This window comes from Nanorana parkeri, unplaced genomic scaffold, assembly GCF_000935625.1.
Source record: "Nanorana parkeri isolate BGI_ZX_2015 unplaced genomic scaffold, ASM93562v1 scaffold242, whole genome shotgun sequence".
Taxonomy (NCBI): domain Eukaryota; kingdom Metazoa; phylum Chordata; class Amphibia; order Anura; family Dicroglossidae; genus Nanorana; species Nanorana parkeri.
Window position 1 is genome coordinate 891,081 of NW_017306510.1, and position 21,358 is coordinate 912,438.

The 21,358-nt window shown below is 43.3% G+C and overlaps 1 protein-coding gene across 1 annotated transcript in view; it reads left to right on the top strand.

Moving 5' to 3' along the window:
- The first annotated feature begins 11,431 nt into the window (after positions 1-11,431).
- The window catches only part of LOC108787094 (keratin, type I cytoskeletal 19-like), a 56,180-nt gene continuing 46,253 nt past the window's right edge, over positions 11,432-21,358 (top strand). The window contains exon 1 of the mRNA XM_018556549.1: positions 11,432-11,890. Coding sequence (XP_018412051.1) covers positions 11,432-11,890 — 459 coding nt within the window. The remainder of the gene's footprint in view (positions 11,891-21,358) is intronic.

A 21,358-nucleotide genomic window follows, 5' to 3' on the forward strand; every position in this document is an offset into this window, starting at 1 on the left:
CCTGTGTGATAGCAAGATAGACAGCTACTTCCTCCGGCGTCAATCCACATTAACAGGACGCCGGAGGAAGTATCTGACAGCTGGGGGGAGGAGTTGCGGTCCGCTGCGCCAGCCGGCGGACACCTCACACTGGCGCCCACAACTTCCCCACAAGGTCACCGCTGCCGCCCCTCTGCACTCTGCCGCCCCGAGGCCGGGCCTCGGTGGCCTCTGGGAAATCCGGGCCTGGTGCTCTCTCTCCTTGGGCTCTCTCTCCTTGTGCTCTCCCTTGTATCTCTCTCTCCTCTTTGCTGTCTCTCTCTCGGCTGTCTATTCTCTCTCTCTCTCCACGCTCACTATGCTGTCTCTTCTCTCTGCTGTCTCTTCTCTCGCTCCTCTCTCCCCTTGCGCTCTCTCTCCTCGCTCTCTCCCCTGTATCTCTCTCTCTCTCTCTGCTGTCTCTTCTCTCTCTCCTCTGGCTGCCTCTTCTCTCTCCTGGCTGTCTTTCCTTACCTGCACTACAGCAGCTTCCCAGGTCTCCTCTCATGTGCGCTGTCGTCCTGCGGTGCTCGTGTGGCCGACGCTGCAGATGGGGACAGGTGTCCCGCTCCTTCCCACCTGCAGCGTCTGACACATTCAGCCGCACTAGCACCGCATGACGACAGGACAGAGGGAGCTCTGGTCAGTGAACCGGTCACGATCTACCAGTGTTTGCTCTGCAATCGACCAATAGGCACCTCTGCTCTGAAGAAAGAAAATTCAATAAATATTGGGTTAGATCAGACCCTGACTGCAATTGTGATCCAGGCGTGGCTGGCAGTGCTCATGTGGTGGTGTTAACAGTTCCAATCGCATCTGCTGTGTTTGTTTCCATTCAATTAATTCCTTGAGGTCAGCAAACCACAAAATAGTAATTAGGGGCGTAACTAGAAATCACAGGGCCCCATAGCAACATTTTGTAGGGCCCCGTGATTGCTAGTTATGCCAATTGCAGAGCCCACCTGATATACCAAACAGCCCACCTGAGGGTGATCCTGCAGAGCCCACCAGGGTCTCAGATGGGCTGCACACCTCTTACCTGTCAGCGCTGTCCGCCTCCGTGGTTGCCGGGCCCCGCCTCCTCTTCCTTCTTCAGGCCCCGCCTCCTCTTCTATCGACGGGCCCCGCCTGCTCTTAGGTCACTGGTCAGTGATGTAAGAGTGTAAGAGGAGGCGGGGTTGCTCTTAGGCGGGCCCCGCCTCCTCCTTCACTGCGAACGCCGGCCTCTTCTGCTGCAGCTGCTGGCTGTCACTGACACAGCTCCGCAGCGGCTGTGAGGGGAAATCAGTGATCTTCACAGCCCCTGCTGAGCTGTGTCAGTGACAGCGAGCACCCTCACATGCCATAGCGACCCAGGCAGCCCACACGGCATCAGAGGGATGCCTTGGCTAGGCCCTCCTGTGTCCGGGCCCCATAGGGCCGCCTGGGTCACTATGGCGATTGTTACGCCACTGATAGCAATGATAGTTTTGGCAGGATATAATATCCATCATTTCATTTAACTATGCAGATGGTGGGGACCAATTATTTCTCTAGTCACCCTACCTATCCATGGTTGACCTTGTGGCCAGGGCCAGATTTCTCACAAGGCCATCGAGGTCCGGCGGCAGAGAGGGGCGGCTGGGGTGTGGAATCCCCCGACGCCCGGGACATGCCGTTCTGGGCATCGGGGGAGCGGGGAAGCCGCTTGTTTGTTTCACTTGTATGCAGCCTGGAGGTCCCCCCCACCGTGTACCTCTTTCCTCGCTGGCCGCCTCTGTCTGAAGAGCTTCAAGATGGAGAGCGTGGAGTAGAGCGGATAACGTCCGTTCGTTCCTCTGTTCTATGTAAATAGTGAGGGGAGAGCTGTACTAGCAGCCTTCACATCATAGCTGTCACAGGAGTTCCAGCACAGAGAACCTGTCACCTCCAAATGCTATCACACAGGGGCTTGTTAGCTCCTTTGTAATAGCGATAAAGTTAAGGGGGAAAAAATTATATAAAATAAAAAAATGTGATTACAAAGTAAAAAATTATAAGAAAAAAATTAAAAGATGGTAAGATAAATAAAAATGTAAACAAAATAATATAAGAAAATAAAAAAGTGACAAGAAAGTAAAAATAAATATAAACAAAAATTAAAAAACAATTAAAACGAATCTGGACCCCCAGCCATCTGGTCCTTTAGATTCTTTAGTAGCCCATGCAAAAGGTCTGGTGATAGCAATTCAATACAATGTTTGAATGCAAAGATACTAATCCAATAATGTGTAATGATATCACAGCTCTGGTTGTGCCTATTGCTCACCACCCAATGCAGTGGCCTTGTGTGCATGTTGCTGAATTACAAATTAGATGGCTGTGAGTTCAAATTCTCAGGTGACCACCTTTTCAGCTTTATTTCATAAAGTAGCAGAAACCAGCAACCAACTGGCTTTCAGATAAGTTAACCTTTCATATCGGTTGTTATGGGTTATTGCAGTGTAGTGTCACTGCAGTCAAGATGGTGTCCTGTGGGTCAAGGCAATGGACTCTTGGAAGTAGAGTTTAACTAGATTGGACTAGCCTTAAGGAGACCAAGGGGGAGACTCTCATGGTAGTAATCACGTGGTATGTAATGATATCACAGCTCTGGTTTTGTGTGCCTCCCACCATATATGGCAGTGGCGCTGTGTGTATGCTGCTGACCACAAAAACAAAATGGTTGTGAGTTCTAATCCATATGCAACCACCTTTTCATATTTATTGACTAAAATTGTAGAAACTGCAGAAACCAATATCAACCAATTGGCTTTCCGACTAGGTAGCCTTCTATATGGATTGCTATGGGTTATTGCACTGTGGAAGCAGCAGTCAAGATGGTGCCCTGTGGTTCAAGGCAACGGACTCTTGAAAAAAGAGTTTAAGAAGGGAAGAGTCTTGAGGAGGCCAAGTGGGACACTGCTCTAGTTCTGATGGCAGCAATTTAACACAATGTTTGACCATTAATCCACTAACTACATGGCATGCATTGTTATCACAGCTCTGGTTTTAAGCCACCCCCCTCTGTCTGAGGTGGTGTTGTTGTGTGTATGCTGCTAACCTCAATGATAAAATGATTGTGAGTTCAAATCCTCATACAACCACTGTTACCATCTGAAGCAGTGGCATTGGGTGTATGCTGCTGACCTCAATAATAAAATGGTTGTGAGTTCAAATCCTCAGGTGACCACCCTTTTAGATTTATTTATTAAAGTTGTATGAATTGCAGAAATCAAGTAGCAACCAATTGGCTTTCCGACTAAGTAGCCTTTCATATTGGTGGCTCTGGGTTATTGGACCTTGTAGACAGTTGAGATGGTGTCATTTGGTTCAAGGCAATGGACTCTTAAGAAGTAACTGAGCCAAGTGGGAGGCTAGCCTATGTCTAACGGCAGCAATTAAAAATAAAGTATGACCATTAGACCACTAATTGTCTGGTATGCAATGATATCACAGCGCTGGTTTTGGCCACGCCCACCATCTCAGCCAGTGGCGTTGGGTGTATGCTGCTAGCCTTAAAAATAAAGTGATTGTGAGATTGAATCCCCAGGTGACCACCTTTTCAAATTTATTAACGTTGAATAAACTGCTGAATTCCAGTAGAACTCAATTGGCTTTCAGACTAAGTAGCCTTTCATATTGGTGGCTCTGGGTTATTGAAACCTGCAGGCAGTTGAGATGGTGTCCTTTGGTTCAAGGCAATGGACTCCTGAAAGTAACTGAGCCAAGTGGGAGGCTTGCCTATGTCTAATGGCAGCAATTAAATACAATGGCTAACCATTAAACCACTAATTGTCTGGTAGGCAATGATATCAAAGCTCTTGTTTTGGCCCCGCCCACCATCTGAGGCAGTGGCGTTGGGTGTATGCCACTGACCACCAAAATAAAATGGTTGTGAGATCAAATCCCCAGGTGACCACCCTTTTAGATTTATTTATTAAAGTTGTATACATTGCAGAAAACCGGTAGCAATCAATTGGTTTTCAGACTACGTAGCCTTTCATATTGGTGGCTCTGGGTTATTGCACTTTGCAGGCAGTTGAGATGGTGTCCTTTGGTCCAAGGCAATGGACTCTTGAAAGTAACTGTTTCTTTAAAACCAGATGGAGATAGTCATTGATGCCAAGATTCATTTAACCATTAATCCACCAATCGTATGGTATGTCATGATATCACAGCTCTGGTTTTGGTCCCGCCCACCATCTGAGGCAGTGGTCTTGTGTGTAGCATGGCGATCTCACTAATAGAATGGTTGTGAGTTCGAATCCACAGATGGTCACCAATTCAGATTTGTTTATTAAAGTTAAATATACTGCAGAAACTCATAGCAACCAATCAGCTTTCATACCGGGTATGGTTGATATTGGTTGCTATGGGATACTGCACTTTTAAATTTGTATTACCTTGCTTGATAACCTCGGTTGAATTTGAGTTGCATTACTACTGCTCACAGCCTTGAGTATCCAGGTCTGTGGCTCAGCATTAAGGGTGATGACTGTGGAATCTGAAGGCCGAGTGTTCGATTCCCAAGGTAGATCAAACTGCCAAATGGTTGTTTGGGGCGAAACAGCAACCATGTGCTCACGGAATGTGAAGGGGCATCCCTGTTCACAAAAACCTGGTGAGAGGTTAAAGGGCAGACCTTCTCCCCAAAGAACTATGAGGTGGTTGGCACCATGTGAATAAAACCACAGTGACATATACTCCAGCATGGAAGGGCCATCTCTGGTCACAAAAACCTGGTGAGAGGTTAAGGAGCAGACCTTCTCAACCAAAGAACTATGAGGTGGTTGGTACCATGTGAATGAAACCACAGTGACATATACTCCAGCATGGAAGGGGCATCTCTGGTCACAAAAACCTGTGTGAAGGTGGTAAGGAGCAGACCTTCTCCCCCAAGAACTATGAGGTTGGCACCATGGGAATGAAACCTCAGTGAAGCAAACTCCAGCCATGTGCATAACATGGCAAGAGGATAAAGGGTAGTGCAATGTGAGCAAGTTGGAAGAGACCCCCAGAACCTTACACAAAAAGGTAAAGTAATTGAGTAGAAAAGCAAATACCAGTCATTTTCTTTTTGCATTAATAGGACATTTTCAAGATACTTGCACAGCTCTCTCTGCGTCAACTCCACCATCCTCAGTGGACAGCCTTCTTTGCACAGGATCATTCACCTACTTTCCCAAGGATGGTGATCCACACCACCACCTCAAGTTTCCCAAGGAAGGCAGTGCGCACCACCACATGTTCAAGCTCTGAATAATTCCACTGGGTCTTCACACCATTTTGCATGCATTGGGGTTGGTCCTGCTTCAAGTGACCAACTTTGCACTCACTCGTGGGAATCAAACCCACAACCCTCTGATTCAGGCTCCAGGAGACTTACATGCTGCACCACAGAACCAGAAGACAACAGAATGAGTTGCTCATGTTCCTATATCATGGAGATTGGCTCTCTGAGCCTATTGAACGCTAAAACAAACATGTTACCCCAGTAGAGATTCGAACCGGACAAGTCAGGGTTTGCTGCATTCTAAATCAGCAGGCAAACCACATACACCACAAGGCCTGTACATGTGCAAACCTTCTCAGTAAAAGTATATACTAAAGACAACTTTGGGGGTGGGATTATAAAAAAAAAGTGTATAGTGGCTTCTGAATCATAGAATAAACCTCTCTACATGCATATTTAAACACACCACCTAGAGCAGGGGCGCCCACAAGTTTTCATCTGGAGATCTACTTTTCAAATGATGAGCTCAATGAGATCTACCAACGAAAAAACACCTGCATTCAGGGGTAGGAGGGGGCAAAGCGGTGCATTGACGTCAATGGCACCGCAGCCTGGCCCCTCACCCACAGTGTGATCGCCTGCACCTGTAACCCAGGCACATTAGTGCCTGCGCTTAAGTCCAGTGCAATCCGGAAAAATGCTGCAATCTGCAAATTTTTGCAGATCGCACTGGACCGGAATGCAGGCACTAATGTGCCTGCGTTTTGGGTGCGGGCGATCGCACTGTGGGCGGGGGGCATGGCTGAGGTGCCTTTGACTTCAATACAACCCCACACCCCCTCCTGCCCCTGAATGCAGGGAGTCAGCCGGCCTACATTCCAGTGTGTCCTAGAGGCCCCGGCATCCTGTCCTCCTGCGGTGCTCGTGTGGCCGTCATTGCACATGGGGAGAGGTGTCCCGCCCCTTTCCATCTGCAGCGTTTGCCACATTCAGCCGGCAGCCACACGAGTACAGCGGGAGCATAGCCGTAGCCAGCTCCTTTTGTGCCGAGGTAAGAAAAAAAACGTGTGCCCCCACCCAACAGGCGTGTGATGTTACCCAGTGCTGTGCCTCCTTTTCTGCACCCTCTGTTCTAAATGAATGGAAAGCACAGAGACTTCCCATTCATTCAGAAAATATTTTACTATCATCCAGTTTCTGAATGGGGAGGAGCCTCTGTAGTGAGTGCTTCTCCCCATTGAGAAACTCATGAATGAACAGGAAGTCCTGTTCATTCATAACTGGGGACACATAGCACTATGTGTCCCCAGTTATTTACAAACACTGGAGTGATCAGATGATCGCTCCAGTGTTTGTCCTGCACAGAGGATTGGTACATATCACTGATATGTACCGATCCCCTGCCGCTCGGCCACGCACATGTGAGCTCAGCTTCTCCTGTAGATCCGCGCTGCTCTCCCGGGCAGAGGCAGCAGTGGATCCGTGGAGAGGTGAAAGAAGCGCTGCAGCCGGGGGGGGGGCAGAGGAGGGAGCCGCTGTCACAGCAGCATGTGCGGTGAGGAGAGAGAGGCCGTCAGATCCAGGCCGAGTAGCTCTCTCCTCACAGCTCGGCCTTAGTTCTGTGACAGCGGCTCCGTCCTCTGCCACGGGCTGCAGCGGTTCTTTCACTACCTTTCAGATCCCCGATGCATACAGGTGAGGATCCAGAGAAGCACCACGTGCGCGAGGAGAGGCCATCATGATCTACCACTGATCGCTACGCGATCAACCTTATGGGCACCGCTGGTATAGAGTATTCAATCTGTAATTGGATAGAAAACTGGCTTAACTACCTCCGGGCCGGCCGTAGTAAAAAAAACGGCCGGCCAGGAGCTCTCTAGATCTGAGCGGGCGTCCTTAGACGTCCGCTCAGACAGTGGGAAATGGCAGATATTTAAAAACAGGCAGCGATGCCTGTTACCATACAAGCGATCCGCCGGCTGTAGAGCCGGCGGATCGCGTGTATGGGGTGCCGATCGGTTCCCCCCCCCGCCATTGTCCCGCTGATCCCGGGCTCCGCTGTGCCCGGTGCGAGCCCGGGATCAGCATGACGCCTGTGTCACAGGGGATCAGAGGGAGATCTTTACACAAGCTCCCTCTGGTCCCCTCTCCTCTGCAAGAATGTGGAAGTGTTGTATAATACATCACTTCCACATTCTTGTGTCACTCTCCAGCGTCAGAAGCTGGAAAGAAGCTGATGGAGCAGATCTGTGCTTCAAAGAAGCTGATGGAGCAGATCTGGTGATATTAGGGGTCTTGGAGACCCCTGATGTCTCCATTAGGGGACCTGTCACATATTTTGCTATCACATAGGGGGGTTTTATTAGCCCCCGTATGTGATAGCAATAAAGTTTAGTGAAAAAAAATGTAAACTCCCCCCCCTAAAAAAAATGTAAAACTAATTTTTAAAGTCCCCAACCATACATACACGCATGCAAACATGCGTGCATACGTGCAAAAAAGACGATTGCGCTCATTACGCCGCACATGTTACATATCGCCGCGAACGTCGGAGTGACAGCAATAATTCTAGGGCCATCAATCACGGATAACACTAAACTGCTGAGCGGTGAAAGCTTTTAAAGTGTCGCCTATGGTCAATTTTGGGTATGATAGTTTTCTGCGATTTCGCGGTGCGCGCAATTTTACAGCTTGACATGTTTGGTGTCTATTTACCCGACGTGACCTCATCTTTTATATTTTACCAAAAAACTGTGTAATAATAAATGTTTCCTAACATTATGTAAAAAACAACAACTTTTTTTTAACAACATTTTCTGTAGGGGGGGCTGGGAGAGAGCACCCCCCTGAAATGATGGCAGATAGCAAGGGAAGCAATAGCTTCTTTGCATGTTTTACAATCGTTTAATTGCTATGTTCACACAAAATCATTAACGTGGAAAAACACACAAGCCGGTTAACAAAATGACATCTTGTCAATCAAAAGTTAAAATATACATGCCTGTATAAGATCTGACCTTTAGAAGTATGACATTATTTCTGTTACTCACTTCTGCTAACAAGATGATCAGTACCCTGTTATTTTATCAGATAGTTGTGTTTCCACCCAGAGGACCCATAAAATGTTGCCTGAGACCTAAGTATTCCCATGGACCAGATTATATACACTTTGATCTTTTTTTAGACCTGCAATGCTTTCCATCAACTTAAAGAAAAGGAAATCTGTTTCAAATAAGGATCTTACAGTTCATAAAAATAATAGAAAATACATTTAGAGAGTAATTTTCAGCAGCTGTCTGAATATGAAAAAGAAAAAACTCAATTTAAAAAAGAAAAAAACCTCAAAAGTTTAGGATTTTCCATGAATCCAAAACTTATAGAAAAGAAAATCGGTTTCAAATAAGGATCTTACAGTTCATAAAAGCAATAGAAAATACATTTTGAGTCATTTTGAGCAGCTGTCTGAATATAAGAAAAAGTGTCAAGGGGCAGATTAATAATGCATCCTATTGTAAGACTTTAAGGGGTCAATAGTCTGAAATATAATTAAGTCAAATATGTCGGGGATCTGTATGAGTCTTTAGATGAGGTGTCATTTGGTGTGTTGCTCCTGTGGACATCTTTGTGGTCTCAATAATGTTTATCAAGCATGAATAAGAACTGGACTACAGAATATGAGTCTAAGGAATACTGATAGCTGTAAAGGATTACTTAAGGAGATCTCAGTTGGAATAATTCATCACAGTGAGAAATGTTTTTATTGCATTATTGAAAAACCTCATCGCGCTTGGAAAAATAATACTTCTAATTATAGAAATGAATGAGAAAAAGCTATATAACCACATGGTCCAAATGATTTTTCGTTTTTCACATTACAACACTTTCCCACTCCCAGGTCAGCAGTTGGGTCATCACCACCATAAGCCAGCTACTCACTGAAACTCCTTAGGCCTGACAAACATAGAGGTTTAAGAGTGCTTTTTACCCTCAGATTTATCCTGGGCTCTGTTGTCCTCCTCTCAGTAATGGGAGTTTGCCAGAGAGGTAGGTATTAAATGGGCAACATATCCAATCACAATGCCAATCAAGTACATACTTGAAAATTTTAGGGAAGCTTTGCATTAATGTGCATTGCATTAAGGCACCCTATTCACTTTGAATGGGTTATCTATGCACCCCAGCCCACCGAAAACTAGACATGACCATTTTTATCTTAACATAGCACCCCACAATGCATGGTAGAACATGATTGTGTGTTGCTATGCACTGCAATGCAGGCCTGTAGCTCTAGTGTGTTGAGGTGCCAATCAGGCTGGTAAAAAGTTTTCAATGCATTTTATGCTGTTGAAAGTCTATATGTTTGTACTTTCTACCTCTGATTCAATCTTTCATTGGGCATCATGTTCCTAAATGTATATAATGTATGTATAAATGTATATATACTGAAGAGATTTACCCTCTGTATTTGTCCTGGTGATCACTGGAAAGAGGATAGAACGTGAAGAGAGATCCACCAGTTTTACCGTTTGAAAGATTTCGACTTGCCACCGATCTCCATTACAATGTACACATGTGCCAGGGCTAGTCACTAGCTGTGTCTCTGAGACAAGGAATTTATAGGAAATTTACTTAATTAGACAGACATAAAAATGCTGCAAATAGGTTAAACATAACTACTACTCAATCGAAAACAAAAACAAGTTAATTTTGATTGTCTGCAGTCACTCTTTGGCTGACAATTTTCCACCTGGCTCCTTTGACAAAAGTAGGAAACAGACAAAATTTGCTATGTGTATGGTCATCCTAAGAGTTACGATTGGTTCTAGTGCCCATTGTCTCTAGGAAAAGAAAGTAATGGAAAATCTAAAACTGACATGTACAGATTTGTCTTTATTCAAATAAAGCAAATGGTAAGATAATACAGGTGAAACTCGAATAATTAGAATATCGTGCAAAAGTAATTGCAGTACCGTATATACTCGAGTATAAGTCGTCCCGAATATAAGCCGAGGTACCTAATTTAAAAAAAAAAAAACTGGGAAAAAGTATTGACAGGATATTGTTCTATGAACAATCCTAGTTTTATTGATTGCATGTAATAATCTACTTTTTTGAGGTTGTGGATTTGGGGTTCTTGGGGTTTTCATGAGCTGTAAGCCATAATCATCACAATTATGACAAATCACGGCTTGAATTATCTTGCTTTGCATGTAATGAGTCTATCTCATATATTAGTTTCACCTTTTAAGTTGCATTAGTGAAATAAATGAACTTTGCACGATATTCTAATTATTCAAGTTTTACCTGTACTTACAAATGTGCAGTAAAAAGCACTTGGATCAATCTCTCGATCAATGTAGGACCCCAGTTAGTAGATGAACACAGAGGACGCCGCTCTGCTGGCTGGCATGCCACCTCAAGGCTGTTCGTCTGTGTTTGCGGCTAACTCGTTTACGGGCATGCCCCCTTCTTCAGAGGTTGATCTGAAACTCCCATTGATTGGCTGGTGAGGCACAAACACTCCAGATGTTTCCCCATTGTCTGCCCCACTCTGTGGCAGGTGTAATCAAGAGCAGAAAACCTAGAATTAACCAGATGATACCAAACTACAAATTAGCTAGACTGATTGCAGAATTAGTCTTTTTTTTTGTGATCTACTGTTCAGCACCTATGGGAGACTTGTAAATATCACCAATAAACACTGCACTGTTTGCCACATATTTGGCTGTACAATTTCAGTCTAACCAGATTGCTTAGTACCCTCTCATTCTGAATCACCATACTCTGGACTACAATTTAGATATCTATATGGTGCGTGTTAAGAGCACTTTATCAATTAAGGAAATGATTACAGGTGTGTTAGCAAATTTAGCTACCTTTAAAGGTGACTTTTTGCTTAGCTGGGTGTGTCAAAGTATCTCCTAATGTAGCTTACATCTATGTCTTGTAAATGTCTATGAGCTAACTAGCCACCCCTATGTTCTTAGATGCTATTTTACATTGTCTGACAAATCCTCTGAGTGGATGAGGAAAGGAAATTATTATATTATATAGCCTGTAAAGAAGAGGATGCTTAGTTCACAACGCCCTTTGCTATGCTTCTTAAAAGAGGTCTTAAATTTGTAAAACACTCTTTGTACTGTCAAACCTGCTAGATATAATATACTCTACACTGACACAATGAGCTACAGCAATAAGCAGAACCAATCTGAAAAACATAAAGGGAGTAAAATCTTAAGCCAAATAACCTCGCTTAGTCTCAGAGGGTTCCGTAAAGATAACAATGCTGGCACCTGGAGGCCTATTAGTTTCCAGGTCAAGCCTAGCAGCAGTGCCACCGTCACCAAACATCATTCATTCACCCATGGAGCTAACTATGGATTTACAAATAGTAGTTTTGGCAAAGAAGTCTCACTTAACAGAGAATCCAAAAAGCACATTTTGCTCCCCACCAATGAGAAGGAAACCATGAGGATTTTAAATGACCGACTGGCATCCTACTTGGAGAAGGTGCGTTCTTTGGAGGAAGAAAATGCACATCTGGAGAAGAAGATCCGGGACTGGTATGACACAAATCATCCTCAAATGTTGCCTGATTTCAGTCACTATTTTGCAGAAATGGAAGAACTTCAAAGGAAGGTAATTTGTAACATTATTTTCAGATTTCTTTTAATCTTCTTCCAAAGATGTGGATTTATGGTTTATCCAAGTGTATACAACCTCTACAATGTGTATTATTGGCACTAAATGGGTAAAGGGCTACTGAAGATATCTAGTTAACATTAGGTTTATCTATTTTTGTGGTGAACAGAAACAAGGTCTAGTTCAGGATTGTTCCCATATTGGTGCTACTCGTTTAAGAGAAAGTTCCAATATATAATATTGTTACTTACAACCAGTCAGGACTGCATCTCCCAAATGATCATTTCAAATTGATCACAATTGTGAACTTTTTTCATACTTATACTTTTATTAAAAACATAAAGTAGATGTAAACCCTAACTTGATAGCATTTAGTTTGCTAAAGCACTATGCTTCAACAATTGCCAGGACTTTGTCTCCATTAAAGACTGCCTTTACTTTTTCCATCCTATTTTGCAGCTCAGTGCTTCTGATCTCCAAAGCTAGCAACCATTTTTAAATTTGCAGCTTTTAATAAAATAATGCTTGCTAATCCTAACATTAAAAACTCTTTTGTTCTTCCTGTTATATGGTGATAGTTGATTCCCAGTTGTCACCATGTTACATACACCCCTGGGGGAGACTAGAAGCCACAATTTCAGCATACATCGCAAAAGCATGGACCACTGTTATCACTATCAGGATGCAGGTCCGAAGCAATGATGTGCAGTTGGCACTAGTGCATGTAGACAGAGAGTAGCTGAAAAAGATGGGAGAAGATCATCAGCAGGGAAATTATGGAGAAAATGTCTTTTAAATGTCACCCAGTTTGGGTTTAATAATGTAATTATACTGTAGTTTAATAATACATCTTTTAAAACAAAGCTTTAGTTAGAATCTCAATGCAGGTTGATAAAAGGGGGTCCTCATGAGTAAAAGCATTTCAAATGTAATAGTGACACGAGGAGATCTCTCCACTCTGATTCTCCGGCCACAATCGTGTTCCGGAGCCTCCAATGCTGCTGGTCAAACAGGTGCGTTCTTACCTCGAATCTCCAACCACTTCAGTGTCCAAACAGACAGCACTACAAGCATTTCCAATAACAATCCAAACATTAATGAAATCCACAATAAAATGTCAATAAAAGGATATACACCAACTTTGCAAACCCCCACTACACCGAAATCCTCGAACGTGTTTCACAGATAGGCTTATTCATAGAGGTAACACACGGTGAAATGCAATAGAGGATTTCGGTGTACTGGAGGTTTGCAATGTTGGTGTATATCCTTTATTCACATTTTGTTGTGGATTTCAATAAAGTTTGAATTATTATTGGAGATCCTTGGAGTGCAGTCTGTTTGGACACTGATGTGTAAAATTTATTAATTACTCAAGTTGATAATTTCATTCTTCCATACTACACAAGAGACATTAAAGAAATACAATAGAGGATTTTGGTGTACTGGGGATTTGCGGTGTTGGTGTATATCCTTTTATTGATATTTTATTGTGGATTTCAATAAAGTTTCAATAAAGTTTGAACTACTTTTGGAGATCCTTGGAGTGCAGTATGTTTGAAGTCTAAAATGTCTTAATTACTCCAGTTGATAATTTCATTCTTCCATACTGCACAAGAGACATTACAGTAATTATTGTGGGTTTTTCTTTAAAGCAGAACAGTTGTTCCTTGAGACATGAGAGAATCTAATCTTGGGGTCACAAAGTCCTTGCTGGGAGACTGACTACAATTAATGTAAACGGACCTTTATATGTAGAATATGGTAGCTGACCTAGCATTCTGAAAATGATAGTTGCCTGGCTGTCTTGTTGACTTGTTAATCCATTGGCTCCTATACTTTGAACCAATGACCTGGAACCAGATAGGAATACCTACCTTCCAGAGACTTTCTAATCTGCGTGCTTGATTCAGATCAGATGCTAAAACAACAGAAAAAGGGTAGAGCCAGGTAGCTAGTATTCTTAGAAAAACGCCAAGAATGACAGCCCCATTATTACTCTCAATACAGGTTGATTTCTGAATCACTTTTGTTTATTTTTCTACCTACAACATTTATATGATTTAGATGTGATGATGTGTAAGGATGTTAAAGTGACACTAAACTCAGGAGTTAAACCTTAAAAATGTATTCAAGTACCCCAACTATTAACAAAAATGTATCTTATTTGAGTATCACTCGGCTGTAGATCCTCAAATCATCTCTGAATTGGTGCTGACACTGTCTTTCCTTCAGGAGGGTGGCTACTTTTGTTCCCTGTGTGTGTTGTAAAGTAGTCACCACTCAAAGCTCACTCCCGTGGTAGACTGTAATCTCTTGCTCAGTTTAATTATAATAATTTATATTGGAGCAGTCCATATGGGAGTGAGGTTGGGGAGCTAGAGAAGCTGAAAGTAGTCCTTTGACCATTTGAGTCCCCGGTTGTTATTCCTATAACACCCCTGAGTCCCAGAATATTTTTTTTCTCAGCAATGTCTTGGATCCATGCCTTATATTTTTAAGTTCTGTAGGGTTCCCCAAAATATAGTACATTGTTATTTAGGGACCAGCAGGACTTACATTTAATAGCAGATCTGAATATACTATATATATTGTGGCAGTGCAAGCCAATGCCATGGTGTAGTATGACGACTTTGGCACCCAGGACTCTCAGCCAAAGGGGCTGAGAGGGTCCAGAATGTAAAACATGTTATAAGGAAGAGCCTGGCTTTTCAGGTTCGTCCAGGTTTGACTAATTGTAGCTGGGATCTGGAGCTCTTGAGATTTCGTAGAGCTCTGGGTGGGATGAGATCTCCAGTCCTGGGGGCCAGGTGTTGCCAAAGACCAGCTTGGGCTGATCAGGTGGCTGAGAACAGCCTCATTAGGAAGCCAGCCCAGTGCTCAGAGGAGTGTTGGAGTTGTGTGTGTGTGCAGGAAGCACACGGACACAGACTCAGGTGCGTGCTGGACACGTTGGACAGCCAGGGAAGGCTGGGAGAGGTCGGGAAGGTCGGTGATCCTAGGACCTGTGGTACACACTGCTAAGAGAGCAGATTGAGGGCTCACGAGGGGTGAGCAGCGTGAGTATCTTGGAGCTGTGGAAAGCTACAGAGTGAAGCTAAAAGACTGTCCTTTATGTTGCTGCTAGAAACGGTGCTGTGCAACAGGGGAGGTCTACCCTGTGGATGGAATTATATACTTGGTGTTTGCCCTAAATAAACTGCATTTTACTTGCACCCCCCCTGTCTACAGTGGAGTGTCCTTGTTACAAGTGGTGTCAGAAGTGGGATACACTGTTGTACCGGCCATGCTCTCACAGAGGCCTTGAAGGTACAGGACCCAGGAAACTGGAAGAAGTAAAATGCAGTTTATTTAGGGCAAACACCAAACCTGGATGAACCTGAAAAGCCAGGCTCTTCCTTATAACATGTTTCACATTCTGGACCCTCTCAGCCCCTTTGGCGGAGAGTCCTGGGTGCCAAGTCGCCATACTACACCCAGTGGTGTATTTTGGTTTTGTGCTGCCCTAGGCAAGACTAAACCCGAGCACCCTGCCCCCCCATCCCTCATCTAAATCAGTGCCACCCCTTCCTGTTTAAGACATTTTACATAACCTGTCAGTCGCGGGATTCAGTACGCACGGTGTATCTAGATTCTGACAGGTTGCGCTATCAACATAGGGTGACACTCTAGTTCTACCTTTGCAATAGCCGCCTTCTCCCTTCCTGGCTTGATGGGCTCCCTTGTTCTGCAACTACAATAACCTTTCTCTCCTGCCCTGCCATGCTGTGCTAGTCTCTAGTTCTGCAGCTGCAACACTGATCATCTGCCTTCATATGCTGGGCCCTCTAATTCTGCAGTTACCCACCTTCTGCCTTGGCCGCAGGGCTCTGTAGCTTGCCCCGCTCTAGAGACATAACCCTGCACGGAGCTTATAGGCTGCACTTCCCCAGACTCACTACCCTGGAGGTATCGATAAACACGATGACCATCTGGATCTCAGCCCTGGGGTCCTGCGGAATCTTCCTAACACAGCTTTTACATAATTAGAGCAGCCCCACATATGTACTTCAGAATATATCTGTCAAAGTCTAATGATTAAAAAGGATATCATATAAGTGTAGTTTTAATGTAACATAACTGTAACATAACTAAATGGTAAAGCAAAGGTTTGCATTTTAATTTAGGATAGGTTTATTCCCCTTTCAACGTTACATTGTATTGTATGTGATATAAAATGATACTTTTTCTTTACATTGTATACAATATTCTCATGAGGTGTCAGGATCTGGTCAGTGTGGACATTATATAGACCCCCATACATCTGTGTAGCAATAGAAAATTTCTAATAGTGATCTACTGCTGACTGCAATCAGCCAGCAATAGTCCATTACAAGAGTGATCTGCTGCATTGACTTTGCCTGAGCTTCCGTACAAGGTGGAAATGACATGACATTACTTGTGACATTACTCCCCTTCAAATGTAAACACAATGAAAAAGCATTGTGTTTACAGTGATCTGCTACAAGTGCTTTTATACAGTACTGTGTAGCAAGATCAGAAGTCTACAAGCTAATGGTTTCAGCTTCTGGGCTTTGTGCTGGATCTGGCTGCCAATGACACCCAGCAGTTCCAGCCCACATGCTGGCCGGGACCTGACCCACGTGATGAGTCCTGATATATGTGTGACTACTGTAGGTGTAAACATAATTTTATATTTAGGTTTTCAAGTCCACAATGGAGAACACAAGGCTTACCCGGCAGATTGACAATACTCGTTTGGCTACAGATGATTTTCGAAATAAGTGAGTATTCCATACTTCAAAAAAGTACTAAATTAAATAATGAACCCTTGAAGGGGGTGTATAGTTTTTATAGATAAACTTGTAGAAGAGATCCATCTGATGTAATAGTGTTCATGTTAAAAAAAAAACCAAAAACTTCTTTCTAGTTATACTGTGTAATTATATATGAAAATGAGGGAAACTGTATATATTTCACAACATTTTTATTGGGTTTTTCATAGATGGTAATCAATAGTAAGACTGGGTACAATGAAAGCTAGAACAAAGATATTGCTCACAAAAAAGTACAACTGATAAAGGAAAGTTCATACAATTAAATACATAGCATGTATAGTGTAAACATGTGGTTGCCATTATTATTCAGGAGTATCTTGCCACTTGGAGCGGGTAAGGATCGGATCAAGTGTCATTGTAATGACAGTAATAGGAGCTAATTGGGGTCACAAAGTGTGCAGTCTTAACCGTTACTCAGACAGGGCTCAGATTCCTGGATTGATAAAATAATCAGGGTAAGGAATGGAAACATTTTTTTGGATCAGTTTATGGGTGCGATATAGTGAAAGAAAGGAAGGAAATATAAGGAGGTATAAGGTAGACTGTGGGAGAAAGGGAAGTGATTGGGTTTGGGTAGGGGTATGGGACTGAAGGGAAGACCTGACTGGGGGAACACAAGCTCAATTAGATGAATAGGCATTTTAGAGTTGGTAAGTGTGAGTCCACTTTAAGTGATTGGTAATAGTCTATCCAAGAAGACCAGATTTCGAGAAAGTTGTCAGGGTTTCACTTGGGCTAGCCATCATTTTCCGCTATATTATGGTGCCTAATATTCTCTGTTTGACGCCCGCAAAGATCACATATGGTTGCATTTAAAAATAATTTGTCTGGTAGTGAGGAATATAATGGAAACAAGTTTTCGTTCGTACTTAGTGAGGTTGGAAATGAGTCTATGGAGAAAACCTTCCAAGGAAAGAGAGAAGTGTTTAGGACTGAACATATGACATTGTAGTCCCTGATCCACAACTTTTTAACCTAAGGACATTAAGGACAACTATATTTCTAACTATGTTTCCTACTTCTTTACCAGACCTCATAAACTACAGTATATGGCCAAAGGTTTGTGAGCAACCTACAATCACTAAACTTGATGGATATCTTATTCCAAAACCATAGACATAAATATGAAGTTGCCACGCCTTTGAGGCTTTTACAGCCTCCACACTTATGGGAAGACATTCATGGAGTGTGTCTGTGTAAAGTTTTGTCCACAAAGCCGAAAGAGCATTTGTGAAGTCAGGTATGATGTTAGCTAAAGCCTGGCTTGCAATCAGCATTCCAGTTCATCCAAAGTTGTTGAATACCTGGATTTGTGCACCAGAACCCTCTAATTTTGAGGGGTGTCCACATACGTTTGTTCATATAGTGTATTTTCCTTCTATAAAATATAAGTGACAACATGTAGGTTATTAACGTATTTTAGCCCTTCATTTTTTATAGGTATGAGATGGAGATAAAACTAAAGACTGACATTGAGATGGATGTGAAGGCTTTGCGCCATGAGCTTAAGCAAATCAAGGAAGACGTCAAACATCTAGACATTGACCATCAACATCTCCAACAGGACATGCTTCAAAAGAAGAAAACCAATGAAGATGTACTGTATTGAAGAGTAATAGTGTTCGGGCAATACTATACAGCAATAACGCAGTTCGTTATGGCCCCAGCGTCCCATATGTGGCCCGGGGGCCACATGCGTCCCTTTGACACTTACTGCAGACAATAGTCTGTGTTTTACATACCTAGGTGCTTGCTCAAGCTCCACCATCAGGTGGAGTAAGTGAGAAAACATTATTTGCACTGGGTTTTAGTATTTAAAGGTCTTGGTTTCTTTCTTGCACATTTTTTTACTTTTTTTCTGTGCTATTAATCTCTTTCCTCCTTTTTATTTTTAAATACGGTTTTTAATAATGGATCTTGCTGAGATAAATATCAAAGGTATTTTTTTATTGAGGCGTTAGGGAGCACAAATGTAGAAGCGTTGATTTGTTAGGGGGGGCTGTAATAGTAATGATCTCTAGCAGTGTAATGTAATGTGTTTCCAGCTTATAAATTCTATGTCTCCTAAAGCATGTCCAGCATGTCTCCAGTAACTCCGATACTATGTTCACAGTCTCTGACAATCTCCTGTAGCATGTCTTCAGTCCTTAATCATCTCTGCTAGCATACCTGTAGTCTTTAAATATTCCCGGTTGTATGTCTGCACTCTCTGGGAGCTTTCTGTAGTATTACATTAACTATGGCCCTTTGGTGATGTCAGGGGCTGCACTTGAGCCCCCCAAGACCATGTTTATATATTGATATCTCTAGTACAACAACAGCTGTGAGGAGAAGCAGTGGACCTAAAAGACAATTTTTGACTTCCACTGTACTGTAAAACAGGTCCCTCTTTTCCTTCACCACGCTCTTTTGCCACTACATTTGCCTGCCAGAAGCCTTCTAAACACCCATTACTTCTGGGTGTGAAGAAGCTTGTGTACTTCTCCATTTCACCTCATTATGCAGTGCTTGATGCTTGAGAAGCCAAACATTAGGTCTGCAGATCATAGCTTTTTAAATGAATAAGCCAAAACATTTTTCAAAATCCAAACATTTACATAATGCTTCCCCTTTTTGCATGAACAGAACGTAAACGGCCTCTACAGCCAGTTGGGTGCCAAAGTCACGGTGGAAGTAGAAGCCCCCCGATCTGTTGATCTGAGTAAAAATCTGGCTGAAATTCGAGAGCAATATGAGGATCTGATGGAAAATAACAAAGCAGAAGCAGAAAAATGGTTCCTGGCAAAGGTTGGTGTGTTATTCAGATTTTATAGAACGTATTGTATTGTACTGAAAAGTTCAATTCATAAAGAACACCTGTCGCAAGAAAAATATATGGGCTGCCAATGCCATATGGAGAGTGGCAGAGGATTGCCAAGAGTACCCCGCAATCGAATGGCATCAACACTGTCTGGAGTGTTGTTCCAGCCCAAAGAAGAAAGCAGCGCGGGAACATGTGATCTTGTAAGTAACCAATGAACTGGGAGTGGTATTGCTGAAGGGGGGATTTAATTTTATACCACTTACACAAATGAATGGGGAAATTCATTGGTACTACTGCCACGGATGGAGTGGGGGTTAATACTGTTGACACTGCCACCAATTAGGGGGATTTATTTTTGCTGCATCTGTCACTGACATCAATGAAAGGGGGTTATTATTTCTGCCACTGACATCATTGAAGGTGGGTTTGTTATTGCTGCCGCTGTCACTGACACCAATAATGATGGAGGTGGGGGGTCCTGCAGTTCCTGTGCTTGCCTGCGGGTGTCTCCCAGCTGCTAGCAATCATCCAATCTCTGGTGCTTCCTGGGAGGGTATTTAATCCCTCCCTGCCAGCAGGACTGTGGCTTAGTATCCTTGCCAGTTCCTGAATCCTGTCGCCCTTCCTTGTTGCCAGTTCCTGAATCCTGTCGCCCTTCCTTGTTGCCAGTTCTTGGATCCTGTCGCCCTTCCTTGTTGCCATTTGCTGAATCCTGAGCCCTGATACCTAGTTGCAATTCTGAGCCCTGTTCCAGCTTGCTGTATCCTGTTGCCTGTACCCTGACCCCCCCTTGTCCCTTAGCTCCCCTGGTCTTGACCAGCTCATATTCCCTGGGTGTGTATTTGGTTCTACTTAGTTTGTTGTTTCTCTTGCTTGTGTTAGCTTGTGGGTGTTGGTGGGGTTGTGGTGTTTGTTTGCTGTGTAAAAATAAACTGTGTGCCTATAACCCTATCCAGTGTGGTCATATTATTTGGTCTGCATGCGGTGTGGGGACACCTGCGCACGGTACCCTGATACTTTCACGGCCAGGTCTGTGGCAATGTGTTCGTTTCATACAGGCTGGAGAGAGTGGGGGTTATAGCAGGAGTATGCAGGTTAAAGGAGGGGCCCTTGATCATGACGCTTCTTGAAAGGGGGTTAGCCCTGTTATTTGCATGTGTTTTCCTGGTTATATTACGATACATATGATCATCACCTGATTTTTTTTTTTTAATTGGATATTGTAAAATAAAAAAACTTGATTTAGATCCAGCCCTCCACTCGATTCGTGGACACAAAAGTGGCCCTTGGGCCCTTTTAATTGAACACCATTGTAATAAATGAATGCTACGGAATATGTAAGCAGAGGCACAATGTAATTGGGCAAGGCACTAATTTGGGGTGGTATTAAAGCGAATCTTTCAGCAATAAATAATTATCTTATTCTAATCCTTCACAAAATAAAAGACATGCTTTGTATTCATCATTTGTCTTTATCTACCCTTTTTTCTGTTCAACTTGCCCCATTCCTTAACTCTTGCCTAGACAAGAATGATATGCCTGCCTTCTCCTGCAGCATCCTAGTATACCTACATCACACATCCCAGGAAGCATTGTCTTCCATGCAGAATGGGAAGATGCATCTGGTGCCAGATGCAAGAACCAGGAAGATAGCCGACTCCCAATAGCGTAAGAGAGAAGGATGTAGAGCATCGCAGCAGCAGGTTACAGTAGAACTATGAAGGATTTGCTGGGTATATAGGTGTATTTATTTAACCCCCTCTTCCCCTGGAATCCTCCTCCTTTCATGTATCTGTGATATTAAGACAACTTACCTTTTTACAG